At 42.9% G+C, this 25,628-nt stretch overlaps 1 protein-coding gene and 1 long non-coding RNA gene across 4 annotated transcripts in view; both read right to left on the reverse strand.

Annotated features, from left to right (window-relative positions):
- The window catches only part of STK11 (serine/threonine kinase 11), a 50,694-nt gene extending 25,078 nt beyond the window's left edge, over positions 1 to 25,616 (reverse strand). Inside the window, exons 1-7 of one of the 3 annotated variants that reach the window (XM_026064765.1) lie at positions 24,931 to 25,615; positions 24,151 to 24,400; positions 10,322 to 10,405; positions 7,298 to 7,387; positions 5,927 to 6,059; positions 5,272 to 5,408; positions 4,615 to 4,742 (exon numbers count right to left, since the gene is read on the reverse strand). In XM_026064765.1, the coding sequence (XP_025920550.1) occupies positions 4,615 to 4,742; positions 5,272 to 5,408; positions 5,927 to 6,059; positions 7,298 to 7,387; positions 10,322 to 10,405; positions 24,151 to 24,389 (811 nt within the window). In that variant the 5' untranslated portion in view covers positions 24,390 to 24,400; positions 24,931 to 25,615. Of the gene's footprint in view, positions 1 to 4,614; positions 4,743 to 5,271; positions 5,409 to 5,926; positions 6,060 to 7,297; positions 7,388 to 10,321; positions 10,406 to 24,150 lie in introns of all 3 variants that reach the window. The other 2 variants (XM_026064764.1, XM_026064766.1) reach the window with 2 other exon arrangements.
- Positions 14,022 to 16,176, reverse strand: LOC112965618. The gene is made up of 3 exons (XR_003253348.1): positions 16,070 to 16,176; positions 14,309 to 14,425; positions 14,022 to 14,177 (listed from the first exon to the last, which is right to left on the reverse strand). It is a non-coding gene; the product is annotated as an uncharacterized LOC112965618 (long non-coding RNA).
- Positions 25,617 to 25,628: the final 12 nt, after the last annotated feature.

Here is a 25,628-nt window from a genome sequence, read left to right on the forward strand (position 1 = left end):
CAGACAATTAAAAGGGCACAGAGAAGGTAACTAAGCAAAAAGAAGATTTACTTTCAGCAATGGGATTATGTTTTGGGCAATGCTTGCAAGAAAATGGGAAATCCAGTCACTGAAAATGTACATTCATGTATTCAGCTGTATGACTCATTCATGGCAGTTCTGTGGCTGAAGTCCTGTACTGAAAAGAGATTTCATAAAGACAAAACATCATGTACTATCCACCAGTCAAGTCATCTAAGAGTGTCTGCCCACAGTAACCACACATACTCTCTACCATTTACGGTAAAGATTTCCATGCAGTTTATCTGGGAGTAGAGATGAGACACACTGCAACAGTGAGATTCTTCAGAAGGATGCCTAACTCACAAACCTCTACTCCCATGGTATTTCAGAAGGATTCACTGTGCCCATACATGGGATATTATACCCGTTACTGTACTTTGGCAGTCTCAACCTCCTTTCAAATTATGTCAAGTGGCAACTGGGAAAATGGAAACCACAAATCTGCCTTGAGCTCCCATCACAGACTCCAGCCCACGTGCTTTTATAGTCCTGAACAAGCATAGTCTATCATATGTATGGTAGAATATCTAATTTTTAGCACACAGGACAACCTTAGGTATGGCTTTACAAGAGGCAGGAAGAAATCTCTTAACTACAAGAGCTGAATGAATTCAACCTGTATTTCATGTCAGAGTCTCCAACTCCAGAGAGCACTGAAAACAACTGATATAAAGCAAAGTAAGCCCAATCTGTAAAACGAAGCAGGAAGCTCTCCTTCTCCTTCATCCTCTACAAGCATAGCCAAGTATTCTGACTGGAAACCTCCCTCTGCAGGAGAATCTGAATCTCTGATCAAACACAACTCAGAAGACTTCCTGGGTTGTAGACACCAGTCTGCTGACTAATGGCTCTGGGGCCTCCCTGCCACTACAGCATTAAAGCATCCCACTGTCATCAGGGTACACACACCCTCACCACCCCCATAATGAAAGGTCACAGCACTTATACACAATGAGAAAACAAAACACTGAGAAATTAAGCAACTTGTCCCAGGTCACAAAATAAGTCTGCACCAGAGCCTGGAAATAAATCCAGATGTCCAACACAGACTTCAGACTCAAAACTTTCTCTTTCAGTGGAAGTGCATCAAAAAAGAAGGAGGAAGAAAAGCTGACCTTGTGCATTTTTCTTGTCCAGAAATAAACTGCATATGAGTTGATAAGTCACACAGATGGTGACAGCAGAACCTTAAGGCTATTTGTAAATGCTTTCATTCTGACACATCTTTACTGGCTGTACACACAGCAGCCAGAGCAGTACTCTAGCCTTATTTCCATCACTGAAGAGTATAAATAAAGCTTCATCCCTGATTAGGGATGCAAAAAGAGGAGCAGCATCTCAACTAATCTGCTGAAATACATCATAATGCAAGTCTCTATAAGTTAAATAACATAGAATCTTTGGGTCCTCTAAATTCTGCTTCCTCTGGAAAGAGGGACAAAGAAGTAAAAGCAAGCTCAAGGGGAAAAAGTATGAAAAACAGCTTAAAAAGTAGTCAAAAGGAGAACAGAAAGCTTTAAAAAGTGTATTCTAGGTTTGCTTCACAGCTGAACTGGCACTATGGTCAACACAGCACTTATAGCCAGAGAGGAAACAAGCACTTCACAATGTACTGAATCCTTCCTTACACTAAAAACAGAACAAATGCTTGCAGCACTGAAGAGTGCTGTAAGAGTCTTAAAAGCAATGCAAAGGCAAAACAAAGTCTCCAGTGAGACAGAGCTGAGGATATCTATGTTGCTCATATAAAAGCATCAGACAACCATTGACAATATCTGGTCTTCAGGCTTTTGATTCAATTGCAACCAGCCACAGAAGTAGCAGGCACCTACCAGGAAATGCAGATGTTCTGGAGGAAAAAACAGGAAGGAAATAAAACATTCAGGTTTTTGTCACCATAGCTACCTAGTATCACCCTCGTCTTCAACCTATACCTTGCTATCAGCTGGTCTGTGGAGGCACTTAGGCCTCCACAGAGTTAAGCGGGTTGGGGAAATCCCAATCTAGAATTTAATCGCCCCAGGTCCACTGGGTACTCTAACCTCTAGAAAGAGGGAAGGGTGCCAAACCAAACAAGGAGAATGTCAGGATTTTTTTGCCAGCTTTTAGCATGTAGCTGATAAAAGTAACAAGAGGAGGGGTGAGAGAATGTTCTCAGATGGGACTGAGGGAACGGGAGAAGAGTAAAAGGAGTCCTCAGGACCTCTCACTGCCCTGGGAGAAACAGTCAGTTTGATAGACACAGACACCTCCCGCCAAGCAAGCTCCTCTGCACTTCCAAACGCATCCTGACTTGCATCTCTGTAGCGTCCAAACATAGAAGGGATGAAGACAGACAGCAGCTAAGACGAAGGAAGTCAGACAGGCTGGAAAAGGTAGCTTTGGGCATAAGGAGGACTCAGGTGCAGGACTCCTGTTTAAAATGAGGCAGAAGGAGAAGCAGAAAATTCTGACTCCAGGTCTCGTCCAGGGACGAGAAAAGAACTAAAGGGAGCTATTCTTCTAATGAAGCATAAGGTTTGAAGCTATCAATATCCCGAGGACAAGAAAAGAAAAACAATTGCTACACATTTCCCTGGGGGTCAACAGTAAATGCAGTAGAGAGGCTTATCACAAACCTCAAATGATTTCTGCTGGATGCTTTAGGAGACTGGCTGCCAGTCTAGATGGACCACTGGATTTACTCCATTTGGGCAGTTCCCAAGCTCATACGGAAAAGGCTGTGTTTTGAGTCAGCATTTGCAAACCAAACACCACACGTAGATTAGAACAGCGTTCCCTGGGGCATGCGAATGTGACATGACACACACATCAGTCAGAAGCGCTGGGCCTAAGCAGCGGCCACATTAGCCTCAGCAGAGCAGCCAAGATACCAGCCGTGCCCGAGCGCAGTTCGTAGCTATGCCTTACGTAATGTTTTCTGAAAGCTGTTAAAGCTAGTTAGTGCTTTTTGAAACATATAGAAATAAGTTCTTTCTTAACCGGGATGGAGCCAGATAAGCTAAAATGCTCTCAGATGTCCGGGAAGGTGCGGGGGTCCGCCACCTCCTCGGAGGCGGGGGCCGGGGGAGCCCCGCAGCGCAGCGCCGGGCCGGCAGCGGCAGACAGACTCCGGACAGACAGCACCACCTGCCGCCGCAGCCCGGGGACACAGCCAAGCGCCGCGAGGACCCGCGTCGCCGGCGCAGCGCCCGCGCCCTGCCCGCAGCAGGGGCGAAGGCAACGCGGGGCAAGAAACCCACCCCAGGCTGCAGCTCCGGCTCCCTGCAGCCGCCCACGCAGAAGCCGGGCACCGCAGGCCAACGCGGTCTTCCCCGCGCAGTTACAACAGCTGCAATCTGTAGCATAAACTATAGCTATAAAAATGCTTCAAAGCCATTAACGTTTTGAGTAGCCACAAAGTGCAACAGCACCTTAACCATGTAGGAGGACACAGCACAGCAAGACAATCCTCCGGTTTAGCAATAACACCCGAGCATCGTGAGCAGGCCCAATGACATTGCTGACAGAGGAAGCTGACTCAGTTTCCTTACAGAGCTCCAAAGCCCTTCACCCACACTTTTACCTCCTAACTACTTCTAGTAGAACTACTTGTAGTAGAACCACCAGAAAAACAAACTTGAAACAAGACAAAAGCCTCATTTCGTATTTGTAGTCTGTGATCTTTCTCAAACAGCTGAAGACAAAAGTACCCAAGCCCATGCTGAGGCCTGGGGAGCATCAGAGCAGCCTGGCTGCCTCACTGCTGATGAGTTGGTAGAAGCTCTGGTCTCAGGTCAAGATCTCCCAGGTGCTAGGACCACATCACATCTGTGACCATACAGGCATCCCCAAGTTAGCTGCTATACAGAACATAACTACAGCCCCAACTATTAAAATTTAAAACACAAGCAGAGATATATTCAACACCAAACCTCAAGCTATTGCAACAAGTGACTGAGACAAAAAGACAAAAAACCCCCACCCAAACAAACAAAAAAACCTCTCCTACCTAGCAAGTGCTATTCTTGTTTCTACCACCGACCTGCTGTGTAAAACGGGCACGAGGCACTTTGTTTCAATCTCCTTGCAACAATAAATTGGGGCTGGGGGGTGGAAAAGGGGCAGACCGAGGCAAATAAGTTTTGACCAGAGACCAGTGAGGAATGACAGCAGAACCTGAGTACTCACTATTTTGCATTAGAGAAGGCTTGGGTAAAGACTTTAATCCTGAGTGTTCTCACTTGCAAGACTCACATCAATGCTATGATGTTGTTTTAAATTTAACCTCTTTGAGTTTTGCCTTTAGGTTTAAAAACTTCAGAGAAGAAACAATGCAAGAAATGATTCTATAAAGAGTAGCAACTGCAACCCATCAAGTGTATCTCAGGAAAATATCACATCAGAGAGCCTTCAAAGTCTTATCATAAGCTTCATAAGCCTCTTTCCCTTTCTAATAGGATCCCATACCTTCACAGAAGGAAGGTCTTTCCCAGTGCTGTGCAAACCGAGCATTTGTTGCATCTATAGATTTTACTCAATCTTTTATTTGAAGTCAGTTGGAAGACTCACCTCTCAGTAAGTCTGAGAGTGGAGGACCACAATCCTCTGGAATTGTGTAGTCACCTTTCCCGATGTTTTCAAATAACTTATAGATATTATCCCCTTCAAAGGGGTAAAGACCCGTTGTAATGTTGTATCTGTAAAGGCAGAAGGAGAAGCTGTATGAGGAAAAAGCGCACAACACAGGTGCTCAATTCTTAAAGCGATGAGGTAAACCAAAGGAAACCAAGAGGAAACGCAAAGATGAGAATTAGACTGTGTCCAGAATGCCTCTTAACTTAGTCTTCCTTTATCACAGCCTCTTCAGTCACATGTGTGTTAAAACCACCAAGGCATTTCCCTGACAGGCTGGGACAGAAGAAACTTAAAAACAAATACTGGAGATACTCAGCTACTGTAACAATGGAAACCATAAAGTGCTTGTATCCTGGACACCGAGAAGTAGCTGGCATAGACTTATTCACAGGGAGTTAGGACCACTTTCTTTGGAATACTGAGCACTCACTTTGAGGAATATCCACCCATCAGGGAGGGTGGAAGGGGGGGGACACACCAAAACAGAGTCAGACAAACACACACACACACACACACCAGCAGCACAAGTTTGAACTATTTGGGGGCTTATAATTTCTTACTGCGATTCCTGGATGCTGCATAGACACTTACAGTGTGACCCCTGCCGACCAGATGTCTACTTTAAAGCCTGAAAAGGTATCAAGGCCATTGGCAATTTCTGGTGGCTGGAATGCTGGCGACCCTTGGCTCGTTCTGCATGTGTCATCCTCTGCAAACGGATGCAATGCCTGCAACAGAAGAGACTGATTACTTTCAAACTCAAGGCACAAAAGTTATAACTGCTAGAAAAGATTCACCTGAGAAACAAAAGGGAGAAAACTCTGCTACTGAACATCCACCTATAAAGCATGAGAATATGCCACCGTAACAACTGCATGCCATCAGTGATGCTTCCCTGCGCCACTCCTAGCTACGATAGCCTTATAACTCTCATTATATGAGCACTATGTAGTTAAGTATAATTTCACCACAGTTTTGGGTCTTGAGGTGTCTAAGATAAATATCTTTCTCTATGCGCTTCCGGGGGGGGGAGGGGGGAGTTTTGTGCTGTTTTCAACAATAAGATAAAAATGTTTTGCTGAATATTCATAGGTTGCAATTGGCAAAGTCATCCTAGAGTCATAGCAAGCTTAAAAGAAAACAAAAGCCTAGTATAAACACACCATAGATCAATTATCACAAAGGTGACCTAATTCTAAAGTGCCATACTTCCCACATTCTTGACACTGCTGCAATTTTCACATACCTCTGCTACGCCTAAATCAGATATTTTTAGTGTCCCATTGGTTGTTAGCAGGAGGTTCCCCGGTTTTATATCCTTGTGGACAATCCCTTGGCTGTGCAAATATTCTAAGCCATCTATAAGCTGACAAAAGTACCTGCAAAGAAAAAGAAATCAAGCACTTCCAGAAACTAAGACTCTCAATGAACTACCAATAATACATGAGAGCACTGTTATTGCATACAGTTTGGAAATACATGAACCTTTAGGGCTGAGGAACTTGAGACTGAACTGTGGTGTGTATGTAGTAAGCAGTACTTAATAAGTTTCTGGCAAAGTAGTCAGAAGTTACCTGCTAGAGCTCTGCACTGGTGTGATAACCACTTGGGACTCTAGGCTCTTCTACACCAAAGAACTCTTTGCAAATCTGCATATTTTGTAAGCTCAGAGAACTAAGCTGGCACAGATCTGATAGCTCATGCAGACCGTTGCTTTAGTCTAGGCTAAATAAAACTAGTAAAAGATGCACTTCCAGTGGCATAGCTTGCTCTGCTAGGGGGTGAAAGTTTTCCTCAGCCTGTAGGAAGGAGTGTTTTGCTGGTACAGCTTACTGGCTGGGCAAAGTTAACATGGACACAGTCAAAGGCTATGGACAGGTCATTACTATAGTGTAACAAGCATTATTTATTGACAGTCTGACAATAATTGAGCATGCGCATGCTTTATCTCATGGTAGCCAGAAAGACTATTTGACTTAATGTACATGTATTTCACTTAGACACCCTGCATTCAAGAACATACAAATGTGTAGTTACTACAGATCTGCTGGTTAGCACTGATTTGTTAAACATAACCTTTGTGTATCTCTATCCAGAATACTAAGGTTCCTTTAGTTGCACAGTGGAAGGGTCTACGGATCAGCCTGTCTACCGCCTAAACAAGCTAACAGATCATGCTAAATATTACTGATCCTTAATCCCACCCAAAGACCTTTAATCTCTTTTCTGATACTGAACTGTATAGCTTGCCTCCATTTAGACAGGGCAAGTCCTCCAGAGATTCTTCCACTGCACCCATCTTTACTGCAGCTCTGCTGTTCAGCTAAGAGGTTAAGAAGGGTCCCTGTGTGTCTCATGCACCAAAACAAAAGTGACAAAGACAACTGCATAGAAAGATGCTTTTGTTTTCCAGAATCCCTGATGGCTCTTCTTGCCACCACTCCATTAGTTTCATTTTTTCTGTGGATGGTAAATGATGTAGTTTTTATACAAAGCAAGTTTTACTTTAAAGCACAGACAGCAGATTAAGTGACAGAGTAGAACATACTCCTGAATTCAATAGAGGTAGCAGTGCTGAGAGAGACTGATGCAGTTTAAGAAACAAAACTGCACTTACCCGTGAGCCTGAAAAACTGGAAACCTCTTTTCTGGGACACTGTCCAGCATTTCCTGCATCCCACACACACAGTACTCCATCACCATATACGTGAAGGCAGAGTTAAGGAAGCTTCCAGGTTAGACACTTTTCAGGTACATCCTCCATGAAGACTGCTGCCCTGTTTCGGTGCAACTGGAGAGCTGCTGCACAGGCAGTTCTGTTACCTGCTATACACACATTATTGAGAAGCAGAACCTGAGCTGTGCTGCACCTTCTGAGGAAGAATAGGAAGGGGTCAAAGAACCCAAAAGAAAACAGTTTTCCTGCTTTATCACCAGCAGTAACTCAGTTGTCAGAGCTGAAGCAGGATGTGACCTCAATAGAAATCAAGTTTGAGAGCGTACATCTCACAAGCATGACAAAAATGTGACAATGCTCTGGAAGGGACCAGAAAAGTTAGGAAACCACTGGCAAAAAAGCTTTGGATTGCATGGGACTTCCTGAAATCCTCCCTTGTCAGTCACTGAACCTTTGATTAGCTCTGCACATCTTCCATGACCCTATGCTCTAAGGCAGAACACCTCCCTTTCCCATGTCACAGCAATAGCGTCCATCGCTTTTTCGGCAGTAAGATTTTGTAATGGGGACAATGTCACCCTGTATATCAGTAGATGAAGCAAAACTAGCAGAAAGAGCTCCCAAATTTCATTCCTACCATTTTTAACTCCTGAAGAAACATGAGAACTACTTACATCGCAGTGATACGGAAGACAGCAACTCTGCTACTACCTTTAGGAGACTGATGCTAACAGTAGGCTAGTTCCTAGGAAGCAAAATTCAGCTCTCATTCCTTCTTGCAAAGGACAACCGATTTTGGTTTCATTAGCTGCCAGACTGTTTTTCCACCTCTTCTTTTGTAGCTGATCAATCTGTTTGATTAGCCAGATTAGAGTATAGGCTGGAAGGTTTTACCAGGCAGATCTATTAAATACGACCCAAGAACACTGAAGCTCTCAAATCTCCTGATCAATAGGGTTTGGCTCCCATGCGCAGTTGTACATACTGGTAACAGACGCTGTCAAGAGAAGGTACCAGCTGGGATGCTGCTTCCCTCCCCTATAGCCACTCAACTTCCATCTGGCATTGCTTCCTGCAAGGCATCAATACAAACGTTTGCATGACCACAGAGTAAAACAGATATGGGAACTGACCTAAGGGAAAAGCTAACATGAAAAGGAAAGTCACTTTTCAGCCGGATCTCTTCCCAAACCTGTTTAGTTTACTATGCAGCTGCACAAGTGCTTGTACCACCACATCCTAGAACATGATGCACAGGCATAATGGTGCCAATGAGAAGCTGGAGTAAGGTTAAGCAAGAACATGATCACAGATAAATTCTCCCTACCCCAGTGAAAGCAGATTTCTCCAATGACTGCCACTTATGTGCACAGAACAAGCAGTTATAGGAAAAAACTTAAGTTTTCTCAGAGTGTGGAAGCAGGTGATGACAAAAATAGCAGAGTCAACATATCCTCACAAGCGGAAAGTACTGGTAAAACAATCAGTTCTTTTTCAAACACCACTGTTCAGGATAGTAAAACAAGGAATATCTTTCCTTGCTTACAGGAGTCAAAACACATTTCTGCATGACCATTTTATGTTGTCATCACCTGTTACCAACACACGAGGTCTCTCTTGGGCTCTTTTTCCCCCCCTCACTTCTCCTTTAGCATCCCAGTTTTTTACTAATTAAATAGTATCTTTCTACAGACTGCAATTGAATTACAGTCCCCTTGGTCTGTTCAGGCTACAAAATATAAGTGAAAGTTGTGATGCTTTTTTAATACTAATGATTATGTGGCAGAGTATTTAATCTAATTAAAGCACACAATTAAGTTACCCATTTTCTGAAGTACTGCAAGTAGAACACTGTATATAGAAGCCATTGTCAAAAATAAAAGCAACCATTTAACATGTACTGTAACAACAGATCAACTGAGTAACTTCACAGACTGGTTCAAGTGAAAATGCACTTCCTCTGAGTGTGGCAGACATTAGAAACCATCCAGCTCCTCACTTCTTCATTTCACCTGCAAGTTAAGGCATATAAAGCTCATTGGTTAGTGCCTATGCATGCTTGGGGGACACAGTACAAGGTGCAATTCCATTTTGAAGTCTGAAAGATGCACTGAGATCACAAGCCACAGCTTAGTTTTAAAACTTGTGCAGCCCAGCTTTTTCAAACTAAACTGTTCATCTCATGGGAGCAGCAGGCTTCCAATCTCTCATGACTATTACAAGCTTTAGGTCACTTAAAGAACTATCACAAGGGACCTTCACACAAACAACAAAAAACATGGGAGGCTGGGATACACTTAGGAGTTTGCCCTATCTTGTTAAAGATAACTAGCAGCAAAGCATACTAACTGCCTACAGAAAAGGCAGCACGGCAGTGGTACGCAGCCCCTCCAAACAGAAGGGAGAAAGAGTTGCCAGAGATCCGTATGCTGGAGAACAAGTGGATTTTTTTTTTTTTTTTTGAGGGAAAGGAAAGAAAAAAAACCCACCTAAACCATTACCAAAGGCCTCAAAGGAAAAACATTACAAGAAGAATAGATTTCACATAGCAAAAACAAAGGAACCATCTTTAAGAAAATAAAGCACTAATATATACCAGTAGGACAGGAGGTTAGAAACTACAGCTCCACAGCTCTATTTTCATACCCAAGTTGCTGAAGATCACACAATAAAACATAGTATTTGAGGGTCAGTTCTCCCCTGCTCTAGTCCTGCATCTATAACCTAGGGACAATACTTCATTTCCTAACAGGGAAGTCAGGAAACTTAAGAAAATGTACTTGCGTGGAAAGTATTCCAGACACGCGGAATGTTTGTTAATAAGAGTGAAAGTAATTTGAAGCTTAAGAAACATTCAAAAGGGCCTTAACTACAACAAAAGCAGCACTCTAATGATTCAGCACTATAGCAGAAAACAAGAATTCAAACCTTTGTATTGACAACTGTGCAAAAATAAAAGGATATATTTTCTGCTTTTCTTCATTATATAACACATCTACCAATTGGATGACATTTTTGTGCCGTAATCGTCGCAGGAGCTGAATTTCCCTGCAGGAAAAGAAAGGGAGAAATTTACATTTAAAAAGTCTATTTCCTTACTATGGAATGAAAATAATGTTTTCCTAAATTCACTTGGATTTTAAAGACATTTCAGACTGCACTAGTCCCAGCTGCTTCACCTAAGATTACCTACAAATTCTGGTTGACAGAAGGCCTTGTGATCATTTGAGTTCACTAGCCCAAGATTAGACCCTGAAAATACTTACTGGTCACTGACTAGGAAAAAAGACAAATACCCTTTCAGTTAGTACTGCACAGCCACTCAGTCTTCTTTAGACAAGAATTCGAGTTCATTGGTAAACAAAAGATGGACAGTTGTGCTCAGAGAGCAATTTACCTTTGTGCAGCAAACCCATTTGGGTGCTAGATATAATCCTACCACAATAGCCAGAGCAGGGTTGAGATTAAAGCACCGACAATGGAGCCTAGTCCTAGGAAGTGTACAGCTAGAAACAGATGATTGTGTGTGTATTCTGGTTTCTTTTATATCTAAAAAATACTACAATCACATATTAAGACCTGGATCCAAGTCCCCTGTGACTCCGGGCTTTACAAAAGCATGGATACCCCACACCCGTCTTCCTTCAAAATCACCTCATAGCATCTTATATTAAAACAAACAAGCTAAAAAACAACACTTCCATCCAAATACTTATGACTCCACATTCTCTTTAAACCCCCAAATAAACTACACCTTGTGTTTCCAGCAATCAGATGGCACATGAAATTAGTCCTAACAATCTCCTGTGCCAACATTGTGGTTCTATCCAACACACATTCGGTTATTTGTGAATACAAAATCTTATTTCGCCCTCCCAGGTAAATTTTATTCCCATTTTACCTATAAAAATCTACGTAGTGCTCCCCTTTAGATATTTGATGGGTCAACAAGAGGTTGCTGATAACCGGACACCCTCATACAAAGTGAAGAAGAACAAGACAAAGGCAAACTGAAATGGGAAGCAGTATACCATGCTGATTCAACCCACAGAGGAAACAACTCATCATAAATTCCTGCTGGACACCTTCATACACCATGCTGTTTGTGAAAAGAGAAAGCAGCCTGGGGACACATCATGCGCTGCAAACTCCCTACCTTCACAAGCATTTGACTTGCAAGGGCCTGGTGCAGGGGCTTACAGTGCTCTGCAGTCCTCTGCTCACATCCTTCCCTATGGCCTTAGCAATTGCCTCACTATTCCTAGTTAAAACTATTGCTGACTAAAAGGAAATTTCTTTCTTCCACAAGAGAACCATAATCAGAACTGAAACACCATCCTGTCAACAGTTCAGGCAAGTCACAAGGCTTATCCCTATTTGCTCTGCATGTAGAAGATGCAGCTTTATCAGCTCCCCTCCAATTAAAGCTTTTTACCAAAGAAGGTTGGGCTGTGGGGAGCTTAACTCGCAGTCAGTCCCTTTAGTTAAACCCCTAGAGATGCACTAGATGTATATCTACCATAATAACTAGGACAGTCACTTCCAAGACAAACTTTTTATGTTTGTACTTTGTACTTCTTTATGTGTCAGTGTCATCTGTAGTTACAGGAGCTGAAATAAGTTTGCTTGGGCTATTAGTCTTCATGCTTCAGGGTATGTGTTTATCAGCAGCACGAGCAGAACAACCCCCACAGATGTCACAGTATAACGCAGCACTGTGCGGTTAGGTGCACTCCTCTTGCTGTCACAGACTGCTACGAGTCACCTCCTCCCCTCCCCAGCCAAAAGAAGAAAAAAAAAGTCTATACCTTACCATCAACTCCTCCTGACAGTTTGGTTGTATTGTGAAAAATCACCTCCACATGAAGAGAGGTCACATTTAAACGCAAGTATAAAAACATCAGAACCTGACTAACCTACTGGGGACAAGAACAAAGGAAACTAACGGCATAGTACAAGGACAAAATCAACATGAAATTCACCCGAAGAGAGGCCATTCCACAGAACCTGATCTCCCAGAAAACACAAAATAAACAATGGGAAAGGTACCTTACTGACAACAAAACAGAGAAGGCAGCCAGGTCGCCCAGTAGCACTACATCTTACATGATGCATTCAACCAGCAGCCATAAAAGGGAAGATAGTCAACATGCAGAGAGGCTGCCAAAGGAGCAGTGAATCGCCAGCTTTCCTGACCCGAGAAGCCCTGCACCAAAATCTTCCTATGGCCAGAAGATGCACATGACAGATGTCAGAGAGCCGAGGGGATGGAAGAGCTCCAAGAGAAGCTCACAGGGGAAAGAGGACAACAGCTTCCCAGAGGTCCCATCACTCCCTTGATGAGCAGGCCTTGGCTGGGTACCAGAACAACCCCAAACTCTGCTTCAGCAGCCCCTCCGGCTCACCTCTCCCCCACTCCTGGACGTGAACTATCCAGAGATCTCCCGCAACAACATAACCCTGCTCCCGGCACTTGACACAGCCCCAGCACACAAGCCTCACTTGAGCTGATGCAAAGCCACAGAGGTTAACAGCTATAGGCTGCGCACCCCTGAACACCAAATAAAATGATATGACAAACTACTCAGTGTTGTGGTTCCAGGCCGTGGAAATGGCCAGTCTATTAGTCCATTACTGTCGCAGCATTAAAACCAATGATGCAAAAATAAGTACAGACAAATCATCTTGAAGAAAAAACAAATTCCTCATATGCAATAGCCAATATTTAGGCAGTTTTAGTGGCCTATATTAATACTAGAGCTAGATCCAAATTGATCTAGAAATTCACATGGCTTTAAGAATCAGTCGCAAGACAAACTAGTGTCATCTCAAGATGCGACAGTAATTCCTAATTTCAGTTAAATCATACAAAACAGACTGTTTCAATTCAAACCTACCTTCAAGAATCACACACGAGTACACAAAAGCCTAAACAGTGAAAATGAGGAGTGAAGGAAGACACAGTTCATTTAGTTTGCTTGCTAATGATGTGTTAGGAACACAGGAAGGAAAGGAAAAACACCGACTGATTATAGTTACTTCATCCATTACACAGGCTGCCCTCAGTTACAGGTTAAAGGAAGCAACATACAACACCAATTAAATGCTGCACTCCCTCTGCATACAGTGCCTAGCACAAGGGCGCCTGTTAGGACGTGTAGACAACACTAATAAAGTTGCCTGGTTTCTTCCTATGCAGCATGCTAGACTTCATTTTTATACCATTCCACATAAATGACTTTAATTAAAGCTAACAAATGGGACTGCTGAGAGAGGCACCGATCTTGTCCTTGGTAGGAGAGGACACTGAACTATTTCCAAACGTTTGCATTGCAATGTCACAAAAATCTTACTTTGATTATCAGGTTCCAGAGTTAGATGCTGCATGTGTAACTCAAGTAACTTGAATTAGATGCTCTGTGTGTACACGCACACGCGCATGTGTGTGTGTGTACACACATACACCCACACAACACATCTTGCTAGATTTTAAACACAGGCAAAATCTCCAGATAGAGGTGGTTGTTCCTGAAACAGCAGAAGTTTAAGCTGAGAAGAAAGTATAGGTTCAGGTGTGTGGTGTGTGATGCACCACACAAAGTCGATTTCCTGCTACTCTACCTCCCTCCCTCCCCCTGTTTCCACCCTTCCAGACCTCCACGTGCTCGCAACACATACAGACCTCCGAGCAAGCATGCTGTGATTTAGAGATGAAACCAAAAGACAACTGAACCTGGTGCAGGGGAAGAGTTCTACAAAAGACAACAACTGCAGCTCCGAGCTCAGTTTCCCTTTTCTCCATCACTGCTCCCTCCTGTTCCTACAACCAGAATCCAATTACCAATAAGGAAAAGGCAGATCAGACAAGGCCCCGTAGGGTGAGGCAGGAACAGGGCCGTCTGGCAGGCACACACTAGTAACTGGCCAGCTGGAACAGGCTCTCAGGTGTACCTCTGCTCAGCTGATTATCTTGGTCTATGAATTCTTCACATATATCTTCCAAGGGAGGCTTGGTTTCCAGGAGGATTCAGAAATGAAGTGTCCAAAGAAAGAATGACAACATTTAGTCTAAAGAATGTGTGGAAAAAAGGAGTTCCAGTTAATTCCATTTCTTCCAAACTTTAATCTTAACTTTAATCTGACTGAAGTATTAAGAGATCTGAACTGCATCCTCTGTTTGTGGAAAATAAATAAGGTAAAATGAGTGAAGAGACACTTCACCTGCCTTCCCTATGAAAATGAAGCCTTACTATGTCTTCTCATACCCCTCACTTTGATTTTTGCCTCTTGGGATTTTGTACTTTTCCTCAAGCTACCACATTTCAGCATCTTTTACATTAAACTTAGCCTGTAAAATTCTCCTAGATACCAGTGGTAAAGTAGAGAAACAGGAGGATCAGGATAGTCAGGTTAGGGTGGTTCTGTTCACATTTGGAAGATTCTTTGCTTTGCTTTGTTCCTTTGCTACTCAATTCTGGGCTCACATTAAGCTATATATAAACTCTTCTATTAGCTTCTCTTGCCCTTTGGTAAATTGCTTTAAAAAGCATGGTTAAAATTCAAGTTAGGACTCCTGGAATCAGTATTACAAGGAATTAAAAACACAGCTTCAGAAGCATAAGCCTCTGCTCAAACACATGACGCACTGAGCTTAGAAAGCCACTTTCTCCTCTCTTTCACAATTAGCCAGTCTCTAATAATGAGCTGTGGCCAGTACAAAGGTTTGTTGATGCATCATAGCCGATTAAAAAAAACTTTTTGCATTCCTGCATCTTATGAGCATTTTGAAAGAGCAGTTACAGGTTTGTTAAGATCTCCTTTCCTGAGCAGTACTATTAGTTATTTTGCTACCAAAGTTTAGTCCAGGAACTCTTCCTTCATCACTATATGTCTTAAAAAAAAAAAAAAAAAAAAAAAAAAAAAAAAAAAAGCTAAATAGAAACCTAGGATAACAAGACAAAGCTCAGAAGAGTGTTTAGTTTAAATGGCAGACAGATTTGCAAAGTGATGCAGCAGCTCTAATTATAGTAATGACCAAAAGGCTGAAGTGGATTAAATTAGCATAGAAACTGCACCCAGCATTAGTGTAGGTCTAAGAAGTTTCCGCATAATGAAGGGAGACAGGTTGAGTTGTTAGAAAGAACCAGTGAGAGAGGCAGTGAACACACATTTATTTAAAAGACTGCTTTGCTGTGAAGGCAAAAAAAGCTGCCAATACTAGGAACACATTTTAAAAACCTGATCCCAACAGTTCATTCCCTTGTAATACTGCTTCAGAGCACAAATATTAACTCCTTTCACCTTTATCAGGCTAATAAATATTTCATGTTTCTGCAATGATTTTTATCCAAAAGGACATTGTGAACCACCAATCTAAAATGCCACTGAAGTGCACCCACCTCTGGGGCAGAGGCCAACAGCCCATTTCCCAGAGGAAAGATTATTTCTATTTTTAGCTACTCTTGCATTCTAAAATGACTAAGGAATGAAGACAGCCAGACCACAACCACCTCCAATTCCATTTCAGTTTTCAAACTGAAACTTATAAACGAACATAAGGGCACATCTTTGTCAGCAGGTGCCTAAATTTACTTTCTTTTTTTTTAATTAACAACAACAATCTACCCCAGCCCACTGCTTTCCTTGCAATGTGCCTATAAAATATTGTCTGAAATAGCAGCACTGGGTGTGTGTGGGGGAAACGACACTTACAATCCAGCAGCCAAGGCCTACATTCTGCAACCTTTCTGGTGGATCAAGGCAAGACGGCTTCCTGCATTTTGCCTTTCTCATACTAGTCCGGTGAATCTGTTCTGACTTTTAAGATGCCTTCTGAGTTGCTCCAGCCTTGCCTCCTTGTTTGCTACCTCCAGAATTTAAATATGAAATTTAAATTGCAACAATTGCTTTTGAGATCAGACTTCTCTCCAACACTCAGGGAAAGGGGGAACCGCAAACACTCGGGAAGCCTCATCTAATGGAGAGCAAGGGCATTTTGGCCCCTTCACTGTACTGCATGCAATTTCACAGCTATAGACAACATTGTTAGCCCATCTTTTAGTTAGGCCCCTTCACTTCACCCAGTGAAGTGGCTAAGCTATGTTCTCTCTGCGATATGACAATCACTTCCATACGCATCCTACTATCACTGCCATTATCTGGCGAGAATAGTTTGCATTATGGAATTTTGTTCTTAGTTCTCCAGACTAGAAAACCCTAAGGCTGCGAAATGACTGTTCACCACATTATAGTGAAGATCGCCTCATGCCCATTGGTGAACCAGCTCTGCTCACTGGCTGCCTTGACTAGGCAGACTGCAGGAATACAGGGGTAGTTCCAAAGTATAATTGGTTTGGAGAGAGAAAGGGAAGGAGAAGAAAGAAGAGGTCTGCAAGCATTTGCAAAGATGAAATTTGCTAGGTAACCAACACATAATTTTAAAGAGAAGGGTTAGTCTGCTGTAGACCCCTTATTGATTAAGCAGAGAGAAAAGATACTGGCATAGCAGTGTCACTTACAGCTGATGGCCTAGCCCAATTAGTCTGTTTCTCGAAAACTTTCAGAAAATGTTTAAGTCTGCAGTAAAAGTCTTGAGCCCAGGGAAGGCTTATCCTCACCCACCCCATTACCCACTTTCTTATTCTTCAGCACATAACTGGAGCCCCCCTCAACCTCTCTAGATCCAGCACATGGCACAGAGGAACCAGACACAAGGATCTGGCAAACTTCCGCTGCAGAGCTGGTGCCACAGCAAAGGGCTAGGAGATGCGCACTGAGAACAGCACCATATGCCACTTCTGGCACATGCCATAAATTCACTAACACCATTCTAGCTAATTGCTACAAAAGGACTCAAGAATAATTCAACCGATCTGTACACAAATGAACTGCTACATTATGTATTTCTCTAGATTGATTCTTTAATCTTGTATAGGCAAATAAAATTTTAATTACATGTTAGTATGCCCGATATGCCACAAAGCAGATTAACTTATTCAAGGTCTAGTTTGTGAACAGTTTCTCCTCCCCCCATTTGTTTATTTTACCTCAGAACTTGCCATCCGTTTACAAGGATGTGATATGTCATTTTTATCCATGTGAGAACCTGCACCACTTCCCTCTTGCCATGAGTACAAGTAGTATTTCAGATAAATAAGAGATTGAGCGCTTCACTATTCCTACCTTTGACACCAGTTTCCCAGAAATGAAGAGTCTGAACTGTGCCACTCACTATAAATCTTTCAGTGATGCTGAACTGTTCCCCCTTGCCCTAGGTAAGGCACCCTGTCCTAATACCAAATTCTTACAAGGTACGGAGCAAGCACCACAGGGTCATTTCCTTCACAAAGGCTACGGAGCAGCAGTCATCTAGTGTTAAGTCTGTGCAAGTGGTTGTCAGTGCCTGAAATGATCACCTACATCATATGAAGAATTTTCCCTCCGACTAAAGTGCTCTGCTCTTAAGTGTCAGCGAGGAGAACATCACCCTGAGAAGCAATGGAACTTTAAGTCCTTGTAGATACTGATGTTAACAACTCTTCTGGGTTCCTGTATTGTTTTGCCAAATGAGTTACAAACAAAGGAGCATCAAGACTTCTTCTCAAGCTCAAGAGTTTTTCCATTCTGCAGCTCACTACCCTTGTTTTTGGATTGTGTTATTTATACTGCATTTTTATTTGCCTGCTTTGGCTATATTTAATATTTGCATAGGAAGGATCTGATGACATGATTATTCAGTAAACAAGGAGCCCAGCCTGAGAAGCGACACTAACAATGTATCACTGTCTGCAATAGCTGAGGTTCAGAGTTCTGCAGTTACAGGTACACTTATCCATCAGCAAGTACCGACGAGGCCCTGCTCCGTGACCAGTTTGCAGCAGCAGCAGGGCCCCCAGGAGCAGCTGTCAGTCTTTTCAGGCCCCTGGAACATACTGCAGATCATTGCTGATGCACTGGGTGAAGGGAGAGGGAGAAAGACCATGAGGAGAGACACTATGAGCAGTGAAGATGTGAGAAGTGCAGTGGGAAGTTTGAATTATTGGCTCCACTTTGAAGATGGCAGCTCCACACAAAGCAGTTCTGATGAGAGAGAGGGGGGACAACCTAAGTTTTACACACTTGAATGTGTACCTGGTATGGGGGGGGGGCATAATTCTGTGTTCACAAATCCAGTGCCAATATCCATCTTTCCAAGTTTTAGTATCCAATGGTTCCTTCTCCAGCAGCTACCCAAAATTATGATGGTAGCATTATTCCATCTCCACCACGTCCCCACCACCTCTCCTTCCCTTAATGCCAGTGTGTCAAGATCAATACAGAAAGAAACATCCATTGTGGTCAACACTTAAGGAAATAAGTGTATTCAGAAGCCCCTGAGGGGTTAAAGGCTGCAGGAACAAAGTGTACTCTCAGCCACTACTAAACAAAGCGATTCAATCCCTGACAGCTCTCACCTTCCCAGAAGCTTAAAACATCGGAAACAGTCTAGCAAGCGAGCACACCTTCACAGGCAGGCACCTACTCCAGAACTGCACTTTCACTTGTGTGCCTCAGGGACTCCTACGGGAGGTTAAGACCCCAGTATTACCTTTTCTCTTTACTAATTCCAGGACTCCATACACGCTGCATTCTTAACACAGCTGTCGGCTATTACAAGCCCTGTATCCACTACAGTACCACTACCTGAGCTCTTTTACAGATTAGTTTCCAGCATTTCACCACTGAATCTAAGCAAGTATCCAGCTTGACAAAGAAAGTAGCACACTCACTCAGGTGACATACTGCAGAGCTTTGAGTTAGGAGTGAGGGACAGGAAATCAAATGAGTCAGCTTAAGACTGTCTTCATCCAAAATGTGCCTCTCCATGGCTTACAAGTCTCTCCTTCAGCAGAGCTGTCCATGCTTTGATTTGCAAGACTCCGATTTGTAGACCAAGTAGCAAACTGCCAAATTACAGGCCTACTACCCATTTTAAACCTCATAGGAATTCTAATGAGCATGATATTCAAATCTAAGTAATCACTGAACATGGTAAGTACAGTACAGGACACCTGGGATATGCACAGAAAATTCCAAACACTTAATTAAAAATGTGAGGCTATTAGTACTCAGTTTTAATAAAACTGTGCTGCTAGAGACAAATAGCCTTCCAAATTTTCTTTCATCTTTTTGGCAATCCTACTAAACTCACTTTTTGTATCAACTGGAAGCAATAATTAGCCACAGCACTGTCTGGTTGAACAAACCAGTTCCTTCAGAGAAGGGTTGGGGTGAAGACATCTGAAGACATAGGGAGATTCCCTATATTGATTCAGAGAAACCTCTGTCTTGCACAGAAGAGTTCAACCCTCAACATCTTCACCAGGTTTTACAGATCCCTTGAGAGTTCATTTTTCAGGAGCAGAACTGGAGCATTTGGGGATAGAAGACAATCATTCACTTTTCTAAAGTAGAATTCTCAAATATTCCAGTCAATTTCTAAATTTCGAGGTCCACAAAACTCTGCTACTGCACAAGGAGACAGGGTTGAGGCAACCCACATATACATTCAGGAGGAGACTGCAGTCTTGAAGATTAGTAAGAAGTAACAAAAATTGCACAATCAGAGCTCCCTGAGCTGCAGTATCAGCCCCACATACCCAAGGTCCCCAACACATGGAAAAGACCTGTAAAATCCTCCACAGCTGATTATTTTGCTTTCCCTTTTTGCCATTAATCCCTGTATATTACTTGCTCATGTAATTACCCAAAGGTCAGAGGTCTAGGAACTGTTTTCTAGGGAGTTTCTTTGATGATGCACTATCAACGGAAGCTTCATCTTCACCACAACAGCAGCAGTACTGAGGCATCCGGTGATAACAGCAAAGGCACAAACCTATTTTTATATAATTTGATCATATCTCTGTCAAATCAAGTTGCAATACAGGAAAAAGCTTCAGACACAAGAAGTCAAGACTGGAGATCAGACTTTAGTATAAAGAGGCACTGTCTTTTCAGTCAAGAGAAACCACACAATAAGGTATTTTGAGACTGAAACATTAAAGGGTTACTTCCATGAGATAAGTACACTTAAACGAAGAAAACTGAAAACACAACCAGTGCTAATTGCTCAGACCCTCCACCAATACACTTCTAACATGTTCGCGGCACTATATGCAAAAATCACCCCCAGAGCAAAGACTAAGAGTTAAGATGGTATGCAGTGATTCTACAGCAGAAAACAGATCCATTAGAGATTCATAAGGTCATTACTCCTGACCATTTCATTTACAGCAAATGGAAATGTCTATCTGTCTCCTGCTTTGGAGAAGACTTCTACTTGCACATACCACTGGGGTCATTAGAAGGGAGAGGGAGAATTAAGCGGTGGTCTGGTTCTGATGGCAGATGAAAGAAGAGATTTTAGTCTCAAAGGACACCAACTGAATTTGGGATGTTTACAAAGTCGAAACAATTAGTCACAATCATCTCACACGTACTGAGCAGCAGACATCCTTGTACAGATAAGGACACAAAAAAAATGGGAGCTTAAAGAAAGATTCACAGCTTGACCTGACCATCTTTGTTGTCTTTCTCTATCACCTCCCCTCCCCTGCCCAAAGGAATGGCACAAGAAGCAATACTGCAAAGAACAGCACCGGGGTCAAACTGTGCACACTTCTGATCACAGGTTGATCTCAAAAACAAAACAGCCTTCAGGATTAGCAGCTCACCATCTTCTTGGCCTTACAGAATCAAATCTATAGTTGCTTTGAATGACCTTTTGAAAACTGATTTCTGATTTTTACACTCTTGGAATCTACTCTTCTCTGAAAAAAGTCAGTGCCTTTTCATATCACCAAAATCACAGCAGACTTGCACCTCCCAGCCCCCCCCCCTTTTTTTTGGTAAGGTCAGAACTATACACTCAAATGTATTTGACTACTGCTTTTAACCAGAATTAAACAGCCAACGCTAAGATGCAACAGCTTGAATTCTTCCCTTTATCGCTCATTCTCCATCACACATACAGTTGTGTCTCAGCTTTATCTAGAAAAAAAAATCATATTGCTAGGGATAAGAAGGGAATTCAGTCTCTGTGGCCCACTCTGTTCTTCAGCTCATGGACTGGGGGAAGTTGAAGGCAGCAGCAAGAAGTGATACAGTAAGACCAGTCACAGTAGTGAATTTTGAGAGGGAACATCTACTCACTGAATTGAGAGCTAAACACTTCAGCTAAAGATAAACCAAGCTGAAGGGGCAAATCCACAGATTACAAGCTGTGTCCCATATTCAACCCCTGAAATAACATACTGTTTTCCATATGATAAATGAAGTTATTAATAGAATACATCAGAAAGGACAATAACACCACAACTCCATGGTAACTGATGTCCCTTCCAGTTACTTAGAAGCTAATCAGTGGTTCCATGGAACACACAATTTCACGGGTTTCGGGTATGAAACTAATCACATACCCACAGAAATAAGGAGAAGCAGGATTGGAAGTAGGGCTCACTAACACAGGAACTACATTGTATTTACTCATTACTTCAGGTATTAACAACTTTCAAGTGACAAAATAGAACCTAATGGTGAGCTTTAGTTCAGAAAGTGATCTTCTTGCTGTTCTACTATATGTGAAGAGCTTGCTGGGTATAAACCCTTTAGCAAAGCTGCTCAAATCTAGTTGTAGAAAGTGAAATTTTAATGGAGTCTGGGCAAGCAATATGACCGCAGTCAAAAAACGTCAGAACAGTACTCCGTTCCAGTGCTACCTGGAAATAAAGCCTTACTGTGGTCACAGTGGTATTTGCATACACGACAGTTTGTGTTCCCCTCTCCTCTCCCTGCCTACTGCCCAGTCACACTATACAGGTTTGATTATATATCCTGCTACATCAGGTTCGCTTAAAGTGGAGACAACTTTTATTGCGTATAGCAGTTTTGCCAAAGGGTTTTGACTAGGTCAGAGTTTCATTGTACCAGGGTACCATACAAACACATGACATTTTGCCAAATAAATAAACAAACAAATCCACCACTGAGCAAGCAGATAAAGCAAACAAGCGTGTGGACAACAAAAGAGACAAGGTGACAAAAACAGGAACTTGAACTAAACCAAACCCTTGTTAGAAGGCCACATCTCAAATCCACCTCAGACAGTGTTTGGAAGCAGGTGCTGCTAAATCAGAAAAATATCCGTAGCAAGATGAGGTATTGCTTGGCTAGTCTGCTTTAATAACTAAAGTCAGTGAAACCAAAGGCATTCACAGAAAGGTTAGGTACATGAATAAGATTTCTGAAGAGTTCACTTCAGGGCATAGGACCATTACCATAGTTTCAATACCAGGAAACTGTCAGGCAAGTTCTTTTTCACTGAGAGGGGGAGGATTTTAAAAATGTAAAATTCCAGTACAGTGGAAACAGCCTTCCCCTTGTTTGGCGAAGGGCTTGATGTAACCCGGGGAGGGGAGTGATGAAAAGGGGCACTCCTGCTTCTACTAGAAAAACAAGAAACATTTTATTACACATTAACCAGCAGTTTACTCTTATTCTGAACTTGAGCCAGCAAAGGAGAGAACTGCCACGAAGACTTGTTACTATTCTGTAGCTAAGTGTGTCCACTGAAGGTTAGAAGGGAAATTTAAACAGCTAGCTGTCAGAAGTGCCAGTACAGGATGTGAAATATCTTGCAGCTGAGCTCGGAAACTCAAACCAAACTGAGAAACAGAAACAAGACTCTACTAGGTCAGGGCTCTACACTCAGCACGCCACAGCAAAAGACGTAACACAAGAGTCTTCTAAACATCTCGTAAGTTTTCCCTCCCACTACGAGATAAACTGTTGCAAATAATTTGTTTTGGCTGCAGAAGGCTCCCCTTCACACCAGATAAACAACTCTATCTCGCAGGGCTGTAACAAACAGCTTGCTGTGGAAAACACAGCTGGCTGTTAGGTCCTCACATGTAGAGCACAAACCCAAGAAAAGGGAAAGTTTCAGATAATAACAACTCCTACAAATGAAGCATAACACCAGGTTTCTCCCCACAGCATATTTTAATTAGTTACTTGTGCACTGACTAATCAGTATGTAACTGGCACTTGAAATACCTTCCAAGCACAAATCTTGAGTCACTGAAAAGAGGAGCTTGACAACCCTTGTCCCCATTTTACAGCTGGAGAAATCAACTGAAAAGAGCCTTGAATTATTTCCCAAACTCATTAGTCAGACGTGAAACCAAGAATAAAACCCAAGACTTCCTATGCCCATTGGGTGCATAATACATTGGATCATGCATTCCAGGCACTTATTTCATGGGTGGTAGTAATAATTACCACCCTAAAGAGCTTAAGAACCACACACACTTGTATGGATACACAATAATAGAGAGCAACAATACAAAGTGTATTTCTGCACTCTCAGCTATACCACCCCTCATCTTCCTTAGTTTACAATGCATTTGTGACATGAAATCTTAGAAATAGAGATTCTCTCTTACGTTATAATAATACTAAGAAAGGGCGTGTGTTACACAATTTTTTTTGTTCGGGTGGACAGATCTGCTTCCCATGCCCTTGAGAATAAGTTTCCTCTCACTGTTCCCCACCATCGGGCAGCATTTAGAAGAAGCGCTCTTCACCTTACAGTTGGCTGTGTTTCAGTGGTAAAGAGATTCCCAAATACATATGGTTTAGAAAGTACTTCCAGAACACAAAGCTATGCCGTTATTTTAAATGATACGGAACATCAGTTGGAAAATAAAGATAAAATTTAACCCCTGGATTCCCAGCCACTGGAAATATTTACTTACTTTTTCACATTTGCCTCCCCGTTGGGAATTCTGCGTAGCTTCTTCTTCTTCAGTATTTTGACAGCTCTCCTACAGAGGGTTTCAGAGTCCAACATCTCCTTGACTTTGCCATAAGACCCTTCTCCAAGTAAGTCTCCCATCAGGTATTTGCCAATGAGCTTGGCCCTTTTTCGCCGTGGCTGGTAGATGACCTCCGTGGAGTCGATGCGATGGATAAAAGTGTCCATCCCCACAGACATCAGCTCACTCTCTGCAAACATACCCAGCTGCTGTGGCTCCTGCATATCCATCCTGGATTAAGTTCCTTAACCTGTTTTCCTTAAGCGCTCAGGGTTTTAATCCTGTTTGTTAGTTTCCAACACTCCCTTTTACTCCTTCTTGAAAAAAAATATCCAGAAGATTGTACAAACATGAATAAAAAAACAAAACAAAAAATAACTATGAGCTGCTTCCAGCTCAGTTGGATGCTAAAAGATCCAGGCCTGGCTCCAGTAACACAATGTCTTTTAAAAAGAATATATCTTTGACCAGATACACTCAGTTTGGGATTTGCTTCACTTCTGACCTGGTCCCACCACTAGGGTTCTTTCAAGTCAGCTTGGCCTTTAACTTGGCCCAGTTTGATTCTTAAGTGCTAGGTCATCCTCTGGGACTTTAGGCCACCACATAAAAACAGACAACAGCCAAGTCTCTTTCATGACTTTCCATTACTAGCAGATCATAGTGACCAACTCCAAACTGTGAATCGCAGGGGAAGCGTTTCTGCCCTGCTGCCCTCACCTTCCAGGTACAAGTATTGAAGATTTTTTTTTCAGCCGTTTGGAAGCTGGAACCAAGTTTCTTTGAAGGAGTTTTCAGAATCAATTCTAATTTCTTCGCTTTTCACGCCTACAAAAGTTTGAGGCCTTCGGTGCCTATCAAGATCTCCCAGGGGCATCCTTCAACCACTTGGATTCCGCCTGACACATGATGTGTCACCACCACTGGTCCAGGTGTCAGCTGGTGTCAGACAACGCAAAAACCTACTAGAGCTTTACTGACCCACCTTAAAACAGGAACAACCAGGAGGAAGTAATTCTCTCCGTCCAGTACCCACAACACCCCATTCCCTGTCCAACAAAGGAAGGTCAATGAGGAGATGCTAACCTTGCCTGGGCTTTTCTCCCCCTCTACAAGCCCCTTCCACAGGTGTCAGCCGGGGGGAGAAGGGGGGGGGGGAAATGGAAAACGAGCAATACTGTACCCACCCCTCGGGAAGGGGGGAGAAAGGGGATAAACCACTCAAAGTGCAACCAAGCCACCACGGGCAGGCCGGGAGGGAGGGAGGGAGGAGACCCCGGGGGGGGGGTGACCTTTGGCTCCTGCCAGGCCGCAGCCAAACCCCCCCCACCGCAGCAAGGGGGCAGCGGGGGGAGCCCTCCCGGGAAGGGCCCGTCCCCTGCGGGCCGGGGGCGAGCCCCGGAGGCAGCCTCAGCCGC

The sequence above is a fragment of the Apteryx rowi genome, unplaced genomic scaffold, assembly GCF_003343035.1.
Source record: "Apteryx rowi isolate R43461 unplaced genomic scaffold, aptRow1 scaffold_220, whole genome shotgun sequence".
NCBI classification, from domain to species: Eukaryota; Metazoa; Chordata; class Aves; order Apterygiformes; family Apterygidae; genus Apteryx; species Apteryx rowi.